Below are 21,362 nucleotides of genomic sequence, written 5' to 3'. Positions count from 1 at the left end.
AAACACAAAAATCAAGTTTTCTTATAAAAGCCAAGATGTCGAGACTTCCTCTTCAATTAACACACGATATCAAACCTTATCCACACAACTTGAATAAAAATGAAACACAAAAATCAAGTTCTCTTATAAAAGCCAAGATGTCGAGACTTCCTCTTCAATTAACACACGATATCAAACCTTATCCACACAACTTGAATAAAAGTGAAACATCAGAAAACAAGTTCTCTTATAAAAGCCAAGATGTTGAGACTCCATCGCGTACCCCGACTTTCTATTTGATTAACGCGCACAATATCGTGTCTTATCCGAATTTCACTTTGTTCGAACTTTATTTATTTCTTTTAAATCGGCTCTCCCGCTATTTTTTCACGATCATAGACAAAATTAGTACCTCCACCGCAGAGTTAAACGTCCGTAACCAGCATCGTTCAGGATCAATTCCTCGATAATCGAGATTCTCGTCACGCGCACTGGATCTCGTACAGCTCATAGATTCACCTTCTCTGAAGTCTGTTTCTTTCCTCGCAGCTGCGTCTTCGTTACTCGCGCTGCACTGGCGTACGAAGACACGCGTGTACGTTACTGTATAATATATGTACACTCGGGAATATACTCTTCATCTTCTTCTCTTTTTCATTCTCTGGTTGTCTTATCATCCTTTGTGTCGTGTGTTCGTGGACACACAGAGGCTGGCAAATAAATGGTGGCCACGGGAAGCACGTAACATTGCCGATCGAGTGCAGCTGTCGTTGCACACCGTGTGTACCGATAGTTTCGAATCGCAGGTGGGCAATCATAGGGTATTTTTGAGTTGGGCGCTCGACAGGGGCTGTCTATCTTGCTTCGATCAGATTGTGATAGAAAAAGTAGCGTTTTGTTTCAAGATTTCATCGTGCTTGGAGCCTGAGGGTTTGATTTCAGCAGAGGGATAGGGTCGGTTCGTCTCGTGATTTCTATCGTTTGAACTGTATGGCGTTCTTTTTCTTTGCTTTGGGTCACGTGGAATAGGTGGGTCGATACTTTTTGGCGAAAGAACAGGAAAAAGAGGGATCGCGTTGGTTATGCTATCTTTGCGTATAAAATTTCAATTTCAAATTTCATTCAAATTCCATTGATTTCGGTATTCAATAATTCAGCATTTCGTACAGTTTCAAAGAACGAGAAAGATTACGGACACCCTGTGAATTCTATTCTATCGTGATATTACCTCTTACCATTTCTCGCTACCCCATATTTCATCTTTTTTCGGTAGAACGTACGACACGACACACGAAGATTAAGAAAAAAATTCCAAACCGAAGAATCATCTCGATCCCTGTTTCTACCCTCTGAAATCCTCTTGGTTGACCTTCGATCTCTTCCATTCGAGACACCCTATAAACGATCCGCTTCCGGTTCGTCGTGTCCTTATTAAACGAATCTTTTCAGCGGCGCGCCGAACATTCGACTTTTGCGGCGACAAGAGTCGTCAACCGGACGCGCGTGTTCTACGTTTATTTGCACGGGTTGGACTATGTGCGTGCATCGTCTATTACGATAACGAGCAGCCAACACCAGGACCCGCTTAATTGTCGTTTGTGCTACCTAATCGTTGTCGTACTCTCTTTACTAGTGGCTACGAGCTGATATAAACACGGGGTGAAAACAAGCAACTACAGCGCGTTACATGCGAATACGATTGCGGATTCAGTTTCCCTCGGGAAAATTTTGAGTAGAAATTGAACGAGCACGATTGATCTATTTAGTCGTATTTTATTTTATTGACAACTAGGTGATTGCGGATTTTGTCACTAGGTGGTATTGATATCGCCAATAAATTATATTAGGTGGTCCGAAAAGTTTCTTTCGTTTTATAAGGAAATAATAGACGCACAATATCCTGTTTTATATTTGTTTATTGAATTACGCACGAACATAATAATAGAAATAGAACGAAATGGATCATACCTAATTCGATAAAATAATATAAAACAGAAATTGTCGTTCATCTATTATCATCTATTATCGAACGAAAGAAGCTTTTCGGACAACCTAATAGAAGAAGAAGAATATTTATTTATACTACTCGTCGCGTGTTTATTTATCGTAATATTAGCGAGGCTTTTACGTTAATCTCCGAAATAAACTGAAGAATGAACGACTTTGTTACACGATGTAATTGCTATATCATACAACTATAACATAGTTCAATGTTTCGCATTAGTTCGCAATCTTCCTGTCAGTAATTAGTTCTAATGATCGCATCGGAACAGAAAAATCATAATTCATCGTTAAGCTAACTAGGAACGAAGGAAATAGGGTTAACCCCATCGCGTGACAACCCTCCGAAGTCAGGACATTGATCCTACAGTTGATGGATCGTTGATTAATCGACTACATAACAGAATACTGCTACGCAGTATATTCTCGAGTTCCCTGTACGAAGTTAGGCAATTCCTCTGGGACCTGGGACAGCGATCGTATATGGGCTTCCCAAATTCTTTGTCCCGCGTATCCATGCCATGGCAGGCAGCGTATGGACAGAATAAAATATGAAGTAATCTATGTGTATGGGTGCGTTATGCAAGCTAACAGACCATTGGACGTAAGACATACATCGTCGGCTATCTCGAGCGGTGATCTGAATGACTGTGTTCTGCTTTGCTTGCTTCTACCGGGTAGACACGCAGAGTTCGCTAGCGATAGCTTCGATCCATTAAACGTGAATCATTCGAACGCGTTATCTAGAGCAGAGTATTCTAGAGAAAAGATAAGCGTTTTTGCTTGCTATCCGAATGCTTGGTTACGCAAATGTTCGAATTTAAGATTGACAAATATAAAAATTATGATTCGCACTTTCGAACAGAAAAATTTCAACTCAAACCTTCCAGTATAAAAATTCAGATCGAAGCTTTTAAAAGTTAAGATTATAAAATTAGTTTGACACCGTAGCGCGATAATTATTCGCGAATTTTCTTATTAACAACGTCGTTCAAACTCTTCTATGTACTTTCCTATTCATCCATTTTCTTCTCTTTTCTTCGCGCAATGGTATCTCGATTTCTACACCTTGTCGCGCGTCACACCTGAGACACCGCCGTACTTTCCAGCTCTTGTACATCGACAAACTTGTTCTATCGTCCAACGAACGAACCTTCTCGCATAAATCGCGAAACCCATTCGCACGAATCGAAATGTTCAAATATTCCGAGCGATAATATGCATTCGAAAGAGCCGAACTTCGTTAACCTATTCGACTACAAGATACGAGGCTCGAACAGTCTAGATCCTTCAAAGGCAACAAAATCCGGTTTCGTCAAAATGCCACCAGACGTAAATCAAACAAAGTCTATTCATACGTTGTAAACACACGGCCATGCTTACGTAGTACGAAACTTGCGAGCTTTCGTGGAAAGTTTCGCGTTATTCCGGGCGTACTCGATGAATTTAATTAAACAAAGACCGGAATCGAATGAAACGCCGCGACAACGGTACAACGTGTTGCACGACGTCGACGACAGCGGCCGGTGCTGATTGGATCTAATCCGTTTAATTCGGGGAATGAGTTTCAGCGGACCATTTTAATTCGAGCCGCCGTCGTGTCGCGTTTGCTCTTCTTCTGCGAGTTCCGCGACGCGAAGGGGAATTGGCAAGCCTGCTCGCGCCGCGAGGCCAGCCATCGTGTTCGCAGTTTAACGATCGCGCCGGGAGCCCCGCAGAGTTTCCACGCGTTACGGTTATTAGGGACCCCGTGTGGGTCGCGTTGTCTCGAACGCATACATCCGAGAATTCGCTCGAGAATCTCTCGATGATCGTAAGTTGTTACCAGTTGGAAGGGGAAAACGAGGAAAGGAGATCGTCGACAGGGAACGTCTTAGCCTGGGAACACGAACGCTATGATCTAATCATGGAGATGGAGAACTGGTGGAGGAAAGAATTGGTAGAAGATTCGAGTTCTATATGTTTATGTACCTCTATACAGCGGCTCGCGAATGTTTTTACAAATTTCTATGAAATATTTCTACATATTTGTGATCGCGAATATCGGTATTCGTATGTTTCGGAGTGGCGCGAGTCGATAGGAAGTTTCTCTATTTGGGCAAGTTCTATTTCAAGTAGCTCTAAATTAGACCAAAGCCCGATTCAGTGTATGGTAGCTAATGTTCCTGTCCACTCTAATTCGTCTTCAACTGCTTCGAATGACTATAGTTTCTGAGAAGTTGCTCCCGAATGGTCTAACTTGCTCTGACTCGCGTCATATCTTCTCAGGTCATATAGACCCGACGTGCATAGCTAACTTTCCTTCGAGATCCAGCTAACCAGCGTAGAAACTTTAACAAGAAGTTAAAAAGTCGAAATTAAGAAAAGAGTGAAAAATTCCAGCAATCTACTTGAGAAATTTAACAAGTAATTTGGAGACAACTGGGAGACAAAGTCAATTAACGAAACATTTGGAAATGAAAATTAATACGAAGATACAAAGGCGACGAAGTTTATCGATCCAATCTTATTTCCAATCTAATCTGAACGAAGCAACGAATAATTAACAAATAGAAATTGTTAAAGCATAGAGTTGAAGGAGTTTCCTCGTCGATCCAAACCTAAATTTAATTCGAACGTAATCGGAATTAAGCTACGAAAATTTCCAAAATAGAAGCTCGTGCGAGAATTTGCATAAAGTGAAGAAAGTTTACTTGTCAACTGTAACCCAAACTGACTGAACCCAAGCAAACTGAAGCTAAAACTAACCCAAACGATACAGCGAAGAGTCAGAAAATGGAAATTAATAAGCAAGAAAGTGGCCCGAGTTTACTTGCCCCAGAATCGTGAATTCATATCCAAAAGAATCATAACATGGTCTTTGAGCGAAGTTTCTGCGACCCTGACACGTTTGCAATTTTTAATAAACCCCATCACAGGTATAAAAAGAAGCAGCAACGAAACGGTGTCAATCTATTTCCATCTATTTTCAAGGCGAGAATAAGCCGCTACTTTTCTGCCCCCCTTGCACCCCTGGTACGACCGTGGCCGAGTTACGTACACTGGTGTTCTCTTATTCGCGGTTTTTCTTCTCTCGGTGTGCCCCATGAAAAATGCAGCAACGATTTTCGGGGTCCCCACGTCCGTGACCAAGATCGAGATTCAAGCGTCAGGTCCACCTTTTTTCCATTGTAAGCCGCGCTATCTTCATTTAAGATAGTGCGCAAGACAGCGTTCTGAATGACAATGGACCGGAAGGGTGTCGGTGTTATTTATGCATTCATCCGCGTGTTTTTCCGATCCTTTGTCATCGCGCGAGGTTCTTCGGCTTGTTATTTAAATGCATATTTTTTTCCTTTTTTTTTTCCTAGAATATAGAAGATGCATCTGGAGTTTGGGACAAATGAGTTGATGAAATGTATCGATCTGTTTAATTCGAGGGTGTCTCTTGTTGTCTTAATTGGTAATTTCAGTTGATTGGTTTTCTGTGTGTATCGGGTTAGGAGGAGGATTGTAAATTATACTTATTACGAGTGGTTTCTGCTTGAATTATTCTTTTCTTGTGTTTCTCGTTTCTGTATGAAATCTTATAAATATGTATCGCTTAATATCAAAATCAATTCTAGTCGATCGATTTCCTATGTGTATTGGGCTGAGAGGAGGACTACAAATTGTATATTGCGACTGCTTTTTCTTTGAATTATTCTCCTCTTCTATTTTTTGTTTTCGTATAAGAACTTGTAAATATTATTTAATATGTGAAAATCATTTGTAACTATCTGCTGATATTGCATAAATTCCTACAAAATTTTCAACGCGAATAGATTCTCTCTACACGATTTGAGTAAAGTTGGAGTATAATTCGAGTAGAATTTCACTGAGCTTTTTAGATTGCAAGAGAATCTGACAATCGATTAATATGCACGTGGCGAACGAATTATAAAAATTGGATTATTTTGGAAATAATCGTGCGGTATGGTAGGGAGTTCAATGAAAGTTCATCGAACGAGACGTCGATCATTTCTACGGGTTCCATCGGATTTCTAGCGAGAAAGATCGACGAAGGGTTTCCGTTGCTTTGGCGAATCCATCGATTTCCATCGGCTTTGTGAGCAAAGCTTCGACAGCCGGAATATCTAACCGGCGTCCTATGGGGTTCCATGCTTCGTTGCTCGCATGACTCACCCCGAATACACACGAGGATCCGTGTGCAAGCCAAATATTCGCGAATCGAAGGCACACGGTTATGCGTCTCTTGCTTCCGTCGCGCTAAAAGCGTCCGTATTCCACGAAAATCACGTTTTCGCCGTTAATATTAGCTATTTGTTACTTCCAGCCGAGAATTGGTAAATTCGAAGCGATATTTAAATTTATTTGAAAAGAATTCCCAGATTTGAAGGGAATTTTTGGATTTAGAATGTTAACTGGATATTATTTTTAAGGTAAAATCAACGTTAATTAGTTTAGAAAAGATATTTTTCAACGTAAACTTATAATCTTATCAAATATTAGATCAAATATAAATTTTTCTTTTTATTTAATATTTCACATTCACAATTTGTCCAATTTGGACATTTGGTAGAATTTTTTAGCTGTTTGATTATCATGTGGGTGGCTACCCCCAGCGGAGTACCATCTTCGTGTTTGTTAGGTTATATCCTTTATGTCAAATATAAATGAATCGTAAATCATAAGGGAAAATCTACGATATAATCCAAAAATACCAAATATCACAATTTGGAAAATAAATGTAACCCGATGGAAACAATGAAGAACGTTCACGAGCTCTTTTAAAAACATCAAAAATAGTCTAAAAATACGAAAAGCCCACGGTTAAAGGAAAAGTTAACTTAAAACTGATTAACAAAGGACAAAGAATATTCACAAGCCATCTGTAAACAGAATTACACTTCAAACTCTTGATATTCGACCGACGTGCAACAAAATGATGGAATCGGACAGCGATGGTATAGGAGAGGACACGAATTTTCAAAAGACAACGACGTATCTTGTTATCTGTCAATCGAGTCTCACTGAGGCGGACGGGTATGAAAATTTCAGAAATAGTCTGAGATTTCTGGCACGGGGGATGATGTACCCGTGTCACAGGGGAACTCGATACACGTATCGACAGATCGCGGGGTTGTGGCTGGGGTGAATTGCAATTACATTCTCAGGATGACCCTTTAAGGTCGCGTGTTCAGCGAGGGTTTTGATGATATTTAAATTCCACTTGAAACGATGCATCGTACTCGACTCTGTAACTCGTTATTTCGATGAAGTTTGACGTTAAGTACGAAATATTCCGAAATTATGCTTATTTTTCTACTCTATTTCTTCCTATAGATTTCGAAATAATCGTTAATTGTTATCTAGTACGTAATTTATTTAGCTTTATATAATTTAAAGTAATGGTTGATAATTGGATAATTTACTTTGCCTGATACTTTGGATTTACTAGCTTATAAATACTTGTAAGCTTATAACGATGAATATTGATGTTGGAGAATGTTGAGAATTACATCGGTTAATCTGTTAACAAGTTGTTCTCTAAGTCATGCGAATGTACGCTGTAATACGCTTCAAAGCTCTTTAGGTTGTTTCAGCCTACTCCTAGTCAGCTTAAGTCGCATCGACTCCCGTTCTACTTTGCTCTAACAACCCCTAGCTTGTGGCTACGCGACATCAGCTTCGTTCTACTTGTGACAGCTCTGGTATCAAACGTTTCGTTACAACCCTCGGTCATTTAATGATATAAATTCAATGTTCTACCAAGGCAAATGTTCTTAAGATCCAACGACTCGTACCAACTTCTTATTTTAATAGTACAATACTGAATTCTCAATCAATATGTATCAATTATGTAGCTTGACACCAATCTCAAATATAGTGACAACGATAAAAATAAAAACGACAAAAATAAAAGAAGATAAAAAAGAATATTCTACTCGCAAGTACACTTCAAACAAGTATCATTCGAATTCTGAATTTCCTCGATCGACCAGAGCCCCTCGACGTGAAAGAAAATGAAAGAAAGTCGGTTCGTTGTGCCTGAATTATAATGCACGCGATGGAAAAATAAAAGGGTAACTCGTGATTGCCACTTGGCTAGCTAGCTACCCCTTTCGCCACTCGGAACCTCCATTCACCACACGACAGGGCTTTAATCGCGCTCGGCTATTGTGCAATGTCGTGTCAACGTCGACAGAGTGGTTCGAGCCGAATTACATAAATAATGTGGCGAGGTAAGTTCGCTTTCATTCTCGGATCAGTCAGCGGATCGACTTCAAATATGAGAAAGACCTATGAATAATTCCATTTGTGAATCGAAGAGTCAGTATATCGTATCAAAAGGAGATTTAATTTTGAGGTCGAAGTGGAGTTGAAAATCATCTTCCGTTTAAAGGGGATAGAAGAGGACTATCGTTTTTTAGGAAATATTTATTAGGGCGGAAAAGCGTCTTTTTTAGAGAGTTGTTTAAGGGAAGCTTAACACTTTGTGGTTTTTATCTTTTTCTTTCTAATAGTCGAAGCTCAAGGTGCAGCGTTTTTAGCGATTTATCGTGAAAAGTAAAACGCAAAAAGAAATAAATGTCGTTGGTCTCTGTTTTATATCAGAAACAAAGAAGTGTGTATAGGTGGTTTTCTGTAGCAGATGAAAAATATCAAGCACTAAAAATTTATCAAAAAGTGGTAAAACACTGCATCGTATATTAAATAATAGGAAAATTACATTATTGTGAAATGAAAATCATTATTATTTTAAAAATATGATTTTTAAATTAATACGATTTTATTCGATGCAAAAAGACAATTTCTCAATTGATGGAACATCGTGATTCTCTATCATTGTATAATTTCGTATTACTCTCTGAGATCGCGTGATAAAACTTCTGGCTCCATGAGCTTACACATTCACCAACCAAATACACACAAAGACAGGTAGAGGAAAAAGTGTGAGTTCGCCATAGAAAGGCCTGTTGTGCCCTCGAAACGAGAAAAGGGAGGTTAGTTTATTAGAAAAATCCCCTCTCGACCGGGGATCACCGACTAAAGTAACAACCCCTTCAAACAGGCTACGTTTTTTTCATAAACGAAAATTGCAGTTGGTCATAAATTACAGTGATCGTGTTGGTAGATGATAGCATCGAGGAAGAGGCTGGTTGCCCGTGAAATCGAGTTTCAGAGATAATTATGTTCGTCTATTTACGTATTTAATTAGCGTTCACCCCTTTGATAGGGTGTGGTATCTTTTATATTTTTCGTCTTGATGTATAAATTATTCTCGCTTTGTTCTTATTTTTTTAATGGAGGGATAGAAGGGTGGTATTTTAAATATTCTGCTATAATTTCTTTCATCTCTTTCTCTCTTCTCTCTCACTCTTTTTTTCTTCTTTAAACATTCTCAAATATTCTTGTATATAAAGCAAAAGTCAAACGATATTGTTACTTTTCTTATAAAGATTTACAAACGATAATAAAACGTGTTGCAACCACCAACTACCGCCTTTTAAGATAAATAGAGAAGCAATAATGGCAGAGATTCCGTAATTGCTTTCGAAAAAACGTGGGAGAAATTGGAAACCGATCACTGATACAGTATATAACGATTTTACCCCCAACGAGGGCAAAGAATTTTGCGTTTTATGTCCGTCACCCCCCTTAAGTTTGGTGGCTCGTGTTCCCTGCGACGCGCCACGAAACTTTATCGGACGTCTTCTCCATGTTCAATATTGACTTTGCGAAAGTGCCTCCGAATGGAAACCTTCTAATTTTCCGGACTCCGATTCCATGATGCAATGCAAATACACCAGGCATTCGTTGTACACGCACAAACGGCTGTGTCCTGTGTTCGCGCAAACTTCATTTCTTCCACGATGCTCTCAACATTTTTCCGTCTCTTCTTTTCTGTATTTGTTTTCTTTTTTTATCAAACCTATCGTTCTTTTCGCAAAGAATTTGCTAATACTTTCTGTGTAACTTCTATAGAATTCGATGATCCCTTCGTGGATTATTTGATTTTTTACGAGTTCTTAAGCAGAATGAAGCGTAGTATAGATTTTGCTGTTTACCCGACGAACGATATTAAAAATTCCCTTTCGCCAATACATCGTATAAATATTCCATTTCCTTTTGTAATTTCAACGAAAGTAGAAAATCACACGTAATCTCAGCGTAAACATCGACGTTAGTAGACGCGAATTATCGCGTAACGTAGCACGACGCCCGGAAGCGGAAACGATCTGTGTTCGATTACGGTGTTCTCGCGGTTCCTGCATGAATTGTGTTATCGCGGAGCAACAGCAGGTCTCGCTGAGGGTACGCGTTTAGGAGCGATTTTACGACGCGGTTTCGCTGTAACATGGCTTCAATTAAGGATTAACGTGATTGCAAATAGCCAGCATCTACCATACGTATATTATCAATTTCCTGTGACTTCATTATAACCAATTTACTTTAATCCGTAATTAAATTTAATTTATACCGCTCGAGATTTAGTGATCTATGTACATGTTTTAGTGATTTCTTGATACAATATAAGGATATCGCTTTCCATGTGTGCTATGTTAAAGAATTAACATTTAGTTACGAGTTATCATCTTTCGGCATTGCAATTCGTGTCACTTGGTAAAATTGACGATTGCCAGAAAGATTTATGTTACACGTTACACCTTTTCAACGATAGACACGTTACTACGATTCACGCTATTTTATTCCAGACTTGTTTTATATCACTATCGATTACTCTAACTCATTTCGACACGTCTCGACCAAATCCAGTTCTTTCTCTGCAAATCTTATTCGCCGCTCTTATTTCCAAATTATCATTAAAATACACGCTATGTTACTTCCAATTTTATTTTACTTTCAATTCGCTGTAAATCACGATCAATTAGTCCAACCAGTTCCGACATACGTCAATCAATTGCAAACTCCCTCTTCAACCCTCTACGCCACTTTTATTTTCGTTTCACCCTTTTGTAACTCTTGCTAAGCATCCGCAGTACGTTCGAACGAGTTTGTACTCGAGTTCGAATTTTCATTAAAAATATACAGAGCGATGGTGTTCAGCAGCGGAACACCGGCTGCGTATTCATTAAAGAGTAAAAAGCGATTGATGTAGCGCTGCGAGACGAGGTGTGCACCGACGAGTCTAACCCCTTTTGCTTCTCTTTCAGCTGCTTAATTCCCTGGCGACCGATTTGGACTGCATGCTGAGCGAGCTCTGCACGACCCCGAATTCCTACGAGCGGTGAGTACTTACTTCTTCTTCTTACTTCGTTTCTTCCTTCTCCTCTCTTTCGCCCTCGTCTTGTTCGAGGTCAAGAGCAGGGCTATTGAAGGCGATCGATTCGATAGACCGTGTACACGCCTCTGGGTACTCTCGTTACGCGGTCGTAAAACGTTTCTCAAATAAAAAGGAACTTTGGTCTTCTGACATTTTTCCGGAAGAAATGATAATTTTATCGCTATGAAATTAAATTAAATTCGAATTAGTATTAGTCGTGATTTTGTGGATTATCAGAGGGGAATTTATTCAGAATACGAATGGCAAATTCTAAGAGGATGGAATAATAACGAGATGATTTAAATAGGTACACACATCCAGCACACAGTATTATCTTAATAGTTATGGAACTAATCTACTTCGTAAATAACGCAAATTTATCATTTTCTTCGTGAAATTTCTATTTCTAAAGCGATCTACGCTTTGATCGATTTGATTAATTCGTTCGAACGAGTATGACAAATATATATATCTCTTTAAGTAAAGAAAAAATGCCAATTATTTTCGAGAAATACAAACAACAGCAAACACCAGTATCCAATAATATGAAACGTTATGAAGATCGTCGTTATCATGCTATTAAAATTATTACATATAATACGATATATTATTAAATACGATACGAAATCTCATGAGAAATTAATCACTTTTAACTTCGTCTAAGATATTCGAGGAACACTATAATCAACGTACTGTAGATTCTCAAAGGGGGTGACAACAACCCCTTCGCGTGACCGCGGTTAAATCGTGAATTCCCATAATTTACGATGGAAATCTTGACGCGACGCCTCCGTACTGGTCGCTTATACGCAGAATAATTTCCATATCGTAAGGGCTCCACAATGATCTATGGACGATTTCGCTTACAATATCCACGATGCTATATGGGACACTGAGTATAACGACCACCCCGTTGGATTAAACACGCGCCTAACTTTCGACATTATTGCGCGGCCTCGATTTATATCGCCTTGTTGAATTATCGCTAGAATGTTGGTCAGGTGATGCTGGAATTGCTTGAATATTTCTTTCATATTTAATCACCTTATCTGTGAATTATTTAAGTCCGCTACGCGAATCTCATACTCTTTCTAACCTTCCTTTTTTCCTTGTCATTTTTCTTCCATTAATTTATAGTTACAGCTCGCTGTACTGTCGTGTTAATTCAAGTAAGCGCGTACCTATCTGGTCAGCAGGTGGTTCCGAGAAAAATGACTTTTAATATTTAACGAGCGAGCATCGATTTCGCATACGTCCGAAATATAAACTGTTTATATCTTTGGTTTCCCTTTCCACTTTACACGCCAGTATAAACGACATCTTGACAGATAATTTAACACAAGGGTTGTGTAAATAAGATACTTCAGATGTCTAAAATAATTGATTAAAATACCGTGAATTTTTCAAATCATCGATTAAAATATTGCGGAGCAAAATAAAATAATAAAAGCGAAATGAAAATATTGTGTAGCAATATGCAGTGTCGTGTAACTTCAAAATTTTGTTCAAGTCTTTATCGAGTTATTTTAATAAGAAATACCTTGATAATTCTATGCAGAAAATTTCACAAGGTGACAAATTTTAATAAAAATTTGCTTTAGAAAAACCGCCGTGATATTTATTTTAAATAGCCACTGCAAGAGAAAAGAGGGCCGCTTATTATACCACGGAATATTAGAAAACTTGCTGGAAGGAACAAACGACGGGCAGATGGCAGCCAAAAACGATTACGCATAATATTATGACGTTGATCCCTGACACATGCCACGAATTGCGCTATTTGCTCGGTGAAAACTCTAATTTCGCACGTACTTATTGTTCTGCTTGTTGCTCGTTCGATTTTCCGCACGAGCTCCGCCGATTCAGCTTTTTCGTTCTTCAATCTTTCCGTTTTTCTTTATTTCGAACGAGTTGCAGAAACGAGCTTGAGATGAAGATTGATGCGACGGGTTTCCGTCTTGGAAATTCTACCCGTGAAACTGTTTAAATTAGAGGAAACGGATTGCTCGTTGAAAAGTGGACAGCAAGGACAGACCGTTTATTAATTTATACGTCTGTTTGCGAGCGAATCTTCCGTACGAGGTTCAATTGTGATGTATCGAATAAAATTTGATGTGTCTAAGTTTTAACTAGCTGTAGAAAATATAATAAAATTTCGTTAAAAATATATTGGTATTTAGTAGCTAATAATTTTAGACGAGTCTGAAAGAAATTGGTCACCGCTGGATAACGCAAGTGTCTGTGTTAATTCGTATTTTTATCAACGCGAAGAAACCTAAATATAAATTTATCCGATTTTTTAAAGATTAAGATCAGAGCTCTATTTTTCTTAAATTATTGGTTCGCCATTCTTCGAATATCGACTAATTTTTTCAATGTTAACTTATTTATTTAATTTCAAGTAATACTTTTGAAAAAGCGTAACCTCCATATAGGAATTTATTACGCTAAATGCTAAATATTATAACGAATAGTTTGAATTTTTCACATGGTTTTGCATATTGTGCGTATTTTCTATGTTCTCGCACATTTCAATTCTCCATAAATAAATAAATATCCGCAGTCTATTCGAATATCAACATATTGTTAGACATAATTGGTTTACTCGCGATTTCTCGAACTTGGCATTAATTAATCACAGAGGATGTTAATCACAAAAAGATTCCTGGCATTATATCCGAGCAATCTGAAAGGGCCTCTTGTTCCCAATTTCGTCGCAACTTCAAAAGTCGCCGACCATTCATAAGAAACTTGTATAATCTATCAAGATACCCATCTGGTCGTTTACCGGAAAGTTGCCGAGCTTCCCCAAGTACAGTGAGTTCCGCGATAAATCCTACGGTAGCGAGGTTCACTCGTGTTGTTCGTAATTATAGAGTTGGGAATAATCGATACGTGAAGCTTATTATTTCATAGATTGGCGAGAAAGAAATTTTCTTTAGAAATGATCAGAAAGCAATTAAACTTGCATATGTTTAGAAAATAGAAAATAGAAGAATATTTATTTTAAATTATTTAGAGAAAAGAAAAATAATAGAAAATAAATATCTACAAAATATAAAAATATTCACCTTAAGAATATTTGCATCAAAGAGAAATATTGGGAAATATTTAGGGAATAGAAAATATTTATTTCACAAATATATAATTTATTAATATTTAATAAATAAATATAAAAGAGAAATATTTCATATATTCGACATCTACAAAATTCTGTTATGCTTATTGTGACGAGCATCAGATAGCAATAATATACCGATAGATTCAATCGAATTTGTTGAAATATCGTTTCGTTCGTACTCGTATCACTTTCTTCAAATTTACGTCAGTTTAAATTAACTCGTTTACATAAATTTTCGTTACATAAATTTCCAGCTCATTGCAATTCACGTCAACATACATACATATGTATATCAACGTATCTGAATTCAAGCCAATTAACTGGAAATCATGTAATTCCAGTGGAATTACATAATTTAATTGCTGTCAGGCAGTTACATAAAATTCCATATGAACGCAATAATTCGAAATAAAGCAACTTCGTATAAAAGCGTATGCTATATCGTCAAACAAAATATCGCTTGAATTTCTCCACAATATTAGCGAAATTATCAAACACGGTGCTCTCGCGAGATCAATTGCTACTGCACGAAAATTCAAGCTTCACTCGTTGTTAATCTACGATATTACCGGTGCTTCCGCTGGTCGCAAAAATCGAATTACGCACACGGAACAGAGATGGTTGATCGCGAAGCGAGGAGCAACGGGAGGATGAAAGGGACGAGGCGAGCAGACACGTTGGACATTTCCGGGGTTGCTGAAACGATGGGAAAAAATGGAAATTTCATTCGCGTCAACAGCGCAACGATACGCGTACGCGCCGGTGAAAGAATAACTCGACTCGTTATCGTACCGCGAGCTCTTCCGTATCGAATCGATCCTCTTTTTTTACGTCGTTTTTCACACCACGGTCGATCGACCAGCGTCCGGGAATTTCCTCTCCGGCTACGGATAAAAAATAATTCGAACGCTTTCGGGAATTTCTCGCGACGAGCAGCTCTGGCGAGCTTAACCAGGTTTTCCGTGTTGGTTATTTTTTCTTCTTTTACTTTATTTCGCGTAAATGCCGAGTTAAGCCAAACAAGAAGAAAGAGAATTATGCTGTTGTCTCGGGATATTTAGCTCGTGTTTGCGCTGCTGTTTTACGTTGGCTCGTACTCAAATATTTGTGCAAGGCTCGATTACGTATTACGTGTTAAATACACGCGGAATCTCGTAAAAAAAAAAAAAGAAAAAATAGAACTGTAGAGAATGCGAAATAATTAATACGTTCGCGTTGAATTTGATGACTGGACTATGGATATTTACGCGGATTCGTATTTTTACAGATACAATTAAAGAAATGGAAGCTAAACGAAAATTCCTTTCTGAACGATTGTAAAAACTGCTTTCACGCGACGATAATTTATACAATTCGGTTAATCGTTCGAGCAAAGGATGAAACAAAAAAGAAATAAAAAGAAACGTTTAGAAAGATGTTCTCTCTTGGGATACAATAAACACAGAAAAGACAGCGAAAGTGAAAACAGGAAACGACGGGGGTTGCTGCAGGGACGAAAAGAATGGTGATATTTCAACGAGGGTGAACTTTTTAGCGAGATTACCGACCGATAATAATTCAAGCGGCAGCGGAGCTGTGGCCTAGGGACGGAATTTCATTTCAATTCCACAAGCCCGCCCCAGTTCAGGGGTGGGACGCGATTTCGGTCGCTTCTATTCCCGGGGCTGTAAGTGACAGTAGCGCGGCGCCGAAAATCTGATCGGTATGTCGAAAATCATACGCCAGAACGTTGCTTATCAACGTTCGAGGCTACGTTGGATCGGAGAATTTACATTGGAACAGTTGCGGTATTCTTGAAGATCTGACAGAGATTTTGTAGTTGGTAGAAACGTTTACGTAAAGTTAGCGGTGTTACTAGATTTGCAAGTGACAGTCGAGTGCTTTACACTTGGCCGTAAGGCTTTCCTCGAGGCCTCTTCGCCTATTACAATAGCGTTCTTTGAACGTTTGAACGCTTCCAACCAGACGGCTGTTTCGAGGGCTGTTTTCATCAAAGAGTTTCCTACTTGGTGCGAATGTTTTGTTGTACATTGCGTTATTATCAGTTTGTAAATCGTGATAAAGTATTTCTTAAATTCTTCGTAGCACTGTAGCGTTAAATTTTATTAACCTACTGACGTACAAATAAAATGGAATTTGATGCATCCGAAGATTTAATTTGGCTCAATTGAACAATTATATGCAAACTTAGAAACAGACCATTTTATTTCGAAATTTACATTGCTGTATAATATTTAATCAGGTTGATATATAATGTTAATGGACGGTAGTTAAGCAACATTATAAAATAATAAATTAATAATTCTATAAAGTATAATACATTTCAAAACATTTTTTACACTGCCAAGTTGTCTCTTGTATCTGTTATATTATTTTTTACTCGCACATGACATCTCTCTACAGGATATTCATTGTTATTAGTCGAAGGTATATGTTCAAGAAAATGTGCCCAATGTTTTGTCTGTAGCCGAGTTGAGCACTCACTTTGCGACTGTGCGCCGCGTGTCGAATAATTAGAAAGAGACAAATTGTGTAGCATATCTTGTGCGATATTCAATCGAAAATTTACAATCGATTGTTTTGCTGAATTAGGTAATTTAGAATACAGGACGTAAGTATTATAAATAGCTATATAAAGCAGGTAAAAGATCATTTTAAATAAAACAGAATCGATGCACGATTTTCGACGTTCGCCAGGGACGGTTTTTGACGTCTCGGAGATGTCAAAGTCTACAATGGCACATGAGATGATGGATGACGTCTCCTAGACGTCGTTGTATGCCAAGGGGTTAATTTATCACTAATCCTTTCGCTTTAGAATGCTTCTGTAATTGCGTACAGAAAATGTATTTTCTTTCTTTTTAATTATTTTCCCCGATTATAATAGAAACATATTGGTCCGATCTTCTTGTTACGAGCCAAGGGCCGTTTAATGGGCAAAAGCTGATGAGATATTCGCGGATCACGTACGTCGGAGAAATAATACGCGGCTAATAATACACGGGAGAGAGATTTCGTAAGTGGAACGAGATGGGAAATCGATGGTTCGATTTCTCATCTGTCTGATAGATTTGTGCGTTTATTTTTCGCTGCTTCTGTTCGGCTGGAAATTTGATACGTGATGTCTGGGATTAAAAGACGAAATTGGAGATGGAATTATTAATTGAGAGTGGAAATTTGTTTCAAAATGTAAAGATGTCTTGTTAGACTCTTTCCATATCGATTTAGTTCATATTCATATAGACTTCGTACCGATTGCATTTCGATCAGGAAATTAATTCAAACAATAATACTCCAATTTTTTCTTCCCAATCTCACTCAAACCAAGTACTACTTCCAGCTAACTCCGAAAGATTCACAAATTTAATCAGTCATGCTTCACTTTCGCTTTAATCTTCTATATCATCCCCAATACGCTGCAATCGATCATCAGCTATCTCTTCGTTCCGCGATTCAATCCAAATTTCAATTCTCCGACACGTTCAAACCGTCCTCAATTTTACCCAAACCAAGCACCACTTCGCGCTTCCTCTGAAATACAAATTTCCTCCGACTCGTGAGTTCCACTTTTCCTTTCATCTTCCACGTATCACGTCCGACACACCGCAACAAATCACCAGCAACTTTTTAATCCAAGCTGTATCATCCACGCTGGCTACACCAGGCACGCTATGAATTCGTTTCTCCAGAGCTCGATTCCAATTTGTTATCGCTGAAAATACCTTTTTTCCCCTTGGATCTCGTTAATTCGTGACGGTCGCCGGAGCGTTGTCTACATAATCATTAAGATAATCATCCGTGTTGGCCGGCACGGCGCGCAGGCTATCGTAATCGATGTAGAGCATAAATTGGATACACGCCGGTTCCCTCGGGCCACGTTGATTCCCCCCTTTTCAACCACCTCCCACCCTAACCGTCCCTCGATCTCGCCTCTCGATCGATAACGATCACGTTCGATCTTGATAATTGGCCGGCTTGTCGTTAATCATTCGGCAACCCTGGCGTCAGGTGGACGTTGAGGGTAACACGCGCTCTCGAAACTACGTATCGATGATTTATTTAGAGATTCTTGGGCTACCGTGCTTCGCACTCTGCAACCATCATTGGAATTTCGAGTTTCTTTCATTCGATTTTTCATAAGCGTACTGGCGAACAAATTCAATACTTGTTTACCAAGTATGATAGATGATTGGTATTTTCGCATAACGAGCAACGCGATATTCGAATAATTTTTTCGGCCATAGAGTAATAAAGTTAGACATAGCGCGGTAGCTGAATATTTATGGCAGTGATCGTAATTCTCGGTATATTTCTTTCGTCGTTTATATTTTATATCTACGGCTTGCTGCAAGAAGTACCAGCGTCAGTGTTCACGGAGTATTTACGAAGAGATATTAGCACTCGTTAAAAAATTCATGTTCCAATAGTTTTCGACACAGAAGCTTTTGATGTTTCAAAATTCCTTCCTAACTCGGAAAGGGAGAATCAAAGCTTATACTATTCGTGCTTCGTATCTCGCGCTTGGCATTCTTTGCAGAAAGTTTACGTTATGAAAAATGTCGACGTTGGCATATACGAATGCCGTTATAGTCGTTTCTAGATAGAATTTTAAACTGTCGCTTTTTTTATATAGAGTATACGATTGTTCACAGACTGAATACCGAATTTAATTCATTTTTTTGCCAAAATTTCATATTGACTGTTTTCGCATCAAGCCACACATGTAACGTTCGATTTGATTTTTATAAATTATTCTTGAGAATTGTAAATCTTATTTGCCTAAATAAATATATGAGAATAGTCGCATTACACGTAGAAACGATATTAAAATAGTTTCAGATCTATTTAATATGTGATTTACAAGATGTTCGTAGATACACGTTGCTCGCGTCTCAGCACTCTTTATGTCTCAGCATCTTCTTTACCACCATGCGTACGAGACAGCTGCATTCTTTTGTTTTACGAGACGCTACGCACACGTATACTCCCACACACGCTCATTCTCATATATGTGTGTCACTACTATGCGGCTAATGCAGTGTAGCATACAAAATTACACGCATCTCAATAATTATAAACAGCAAATAATGGAGGCTGACCTGGATCTCTAACACCCAAAGCACGATATATCGTCGTACCTTCGACGTATTTCAAAATCCACTTGGATACATCGAAAGAGAAACGTCACGGCTTGCAGAATTTATTCTTCCACGAGGAGGAATTTGCCGCCGCGGAAAGAAATGAAATCCAAAGCGATCGAAAGGAGTGGAAAGCGGGGAGCAAAAGCACCGATCGAATTATTGAGAAACTCGATACAAAAAAAAGAGCGTAGAGGGAAACGAAGAAGCGAGACAGAGGGACATGCGGATTCCCCTGGGTTGGTTTCTCCGGCTGCCACCGGATATCCCCCTGATTTCTGACGACTAACGCGAGTCTGATGTTTGCGAGGGTGAGCAACCCTTATCCGGCCACCCCGTATCGTTAGCCATAGACAAAGGGTGTGTCGTCGAAATACGTGCCCCCAGGCGCCGCTAATTCTACCGATAATAGATTTCACCCTGCTCGTCGTGAGATTTTTCCTTCCAACTCTAGTCATAGTACAACTCTATTCGGACACTAGTCGACCAATGATTGGATTTCCGGAACTTTCTCGAATTTCTATTCTTTGAGTTTGAGTTATAGCGCTAAACGCACAGATAGCGTACTAACGAAACCAGAGAAAACTCGAATTAACTTGTACTTGGTGGTTTTTTCAATTTCAACCGTGTTTTTGTTAATACGTTTTTATTGGTGTTTTGTTTCGACGATCGAAATTCGAAGAACTACCATCTAGTTATCGTGAAAGTTTCAAACTGGAAGTTTAAAATATTCCAAAGTAAGATATTTGAAGATATCGTGCTAAAGAAAGCCAATTCTTGTCGTCTCTTTTACCTTTTATCGTCGTAAAAAAATACCTACGAAATCGCAAGATCGTGTAATTAAAATGCAGAAAGTTCGATTTCTGATATTGTACAATTTATTTTTACCGATTGAAATAAATATAGGAAATTATGGTTTTCTAAAGGTCAGCAAAAGCCTAAGGTACTTCGATCATGAAAACCGTGGTACTGCGTGAGCGATCATTAACGTGGCAAGTTTCGATGTTTATTTGTCGAGCAATTCCTCTGAATTAAATTCAAATGATACCAGTGGACGTATGTCATACGCTATAGTTGGGTTATAATCTTGGCCGAGACAAGCGTACACCGTGATGCCTGGCACCGGTATCACCGGGTTTCTGACAATTGGTTAATTTCCGGGCCGTGTCAACGCCAGGTGTTGTATCATTTCACGCACGAAACGCACAAAGATGTCAGATGTTGCGAATACGTGGCGGCAGCCAGTGAATAAGCATCGGAATAACGCATAATAGGGATGGTAGCGTCCGTTGACGCGGTGAATTCGATGAATCATGAATCTACGTGGACGTATCCGCTGTGAATTCTTTCGACTTTTACGTTAACACGATATTTTTGTACCTTGGCCCGTGCGACTTCCGTTCGTTTGATGTAATTATGCAAAGTTTCCACTAGATCGTCCCTTCTCGCCGAATTGTAGAAGCGAAATAATTCCGCAACGATTCTGTCCTTTGACTTCGTTTCCTTTTAATTTTTCGTCAAATTAATCCTATTCATTTGGTACACCGTGAAAGTGAAATAATGCTGTAAGTAATGTTGTCTGCTCGTACGATTCTCTTTTCGCTCTTCTCAGTAAATTCGTCTAGAAATATGAAGAAAAAGAATGAAATGTGTTTTAAAATTCAAAGTCAACGCACCAACTTGTAAGCTTTGTAGCTTCTTAATGGAAGTTGTCCGACGAGTATCAAGCCGCATCTACGTATAAATCAACGCCTGAGTCAGGTACACGCGCTGATAGATCAAACATAGACGTTAATACTGAATCCGATCGACGAGCACCACGGGTTATCCCAAAACACCGTAAATCAATGGTGTC

At 38.7% G+C, this 21,362-nt stretch overlaps 2 protein-coding genes across 6 annotated transcripts in view; one reads left to right on the top strand and one right to left on the bottom strand.

The window, feature by feature from the left end:
* Positions 1-1,510, bottom strand: part of LOC126866120 (general odorant-binding protein 56d-like) — a 41,638-nt gene extending 40,128 nt beyond the window's left edge. Inside the window, exon 1 of the mRNA XM_050619285.1 lies at positions 392-1,510. Within this exon, the coding sequence (XP_050475242.1) occupies positions 392-490 (99 nt within the window). The 5' untranslated portion in view covers positions 491-1,510. The remainder of the gene's footprint in view (positions 1-391) is intronic.
* LOC126866090 (protein sprint) overlaps positions 1-21,362 on the top strand; it is a 159,371-nt gene that overhangs the window by 23,358 nt on the left and 114,651 nt on the right. For 2 of the 5 annotated variants that reach the window (XM_050619208.1, XM_050619209.1), the window contains exon 3: positions 11,139-11,212. In XM_050619208.1, coding sequence (XP_050475165.1) covers positions 11,139-11,212 — 74 coding nt within the window. Of the gene's footprint in view, positions 1-3,612; positions 3,920-8,188; positions 8,205-11,138; positions 11,213-21,362 lie in introns of those variants that run through there. The other 3 variants (XM_050619206.1, XM_050619207.1, XM_050619219.1) reach the window with 3 other exon arrangements.

The sequence above is a fragment of the Bombus huntii genome, chromosome 5 (genome assembly GCF_024542735.1).
Source record: "Bombus huntii isolate Logan2020A chromosome 5, iyBomHunt1.1, whole genome shotgun sequence".
NCBI lineage: Eukaryota > Metazoa > Arthropoda > Insecta > Hymenoptera > Apidae > Bombus > Bombus huntii.
This window is presented reverse-complemented; position numbering and strand designations above follow the sequence as displayed.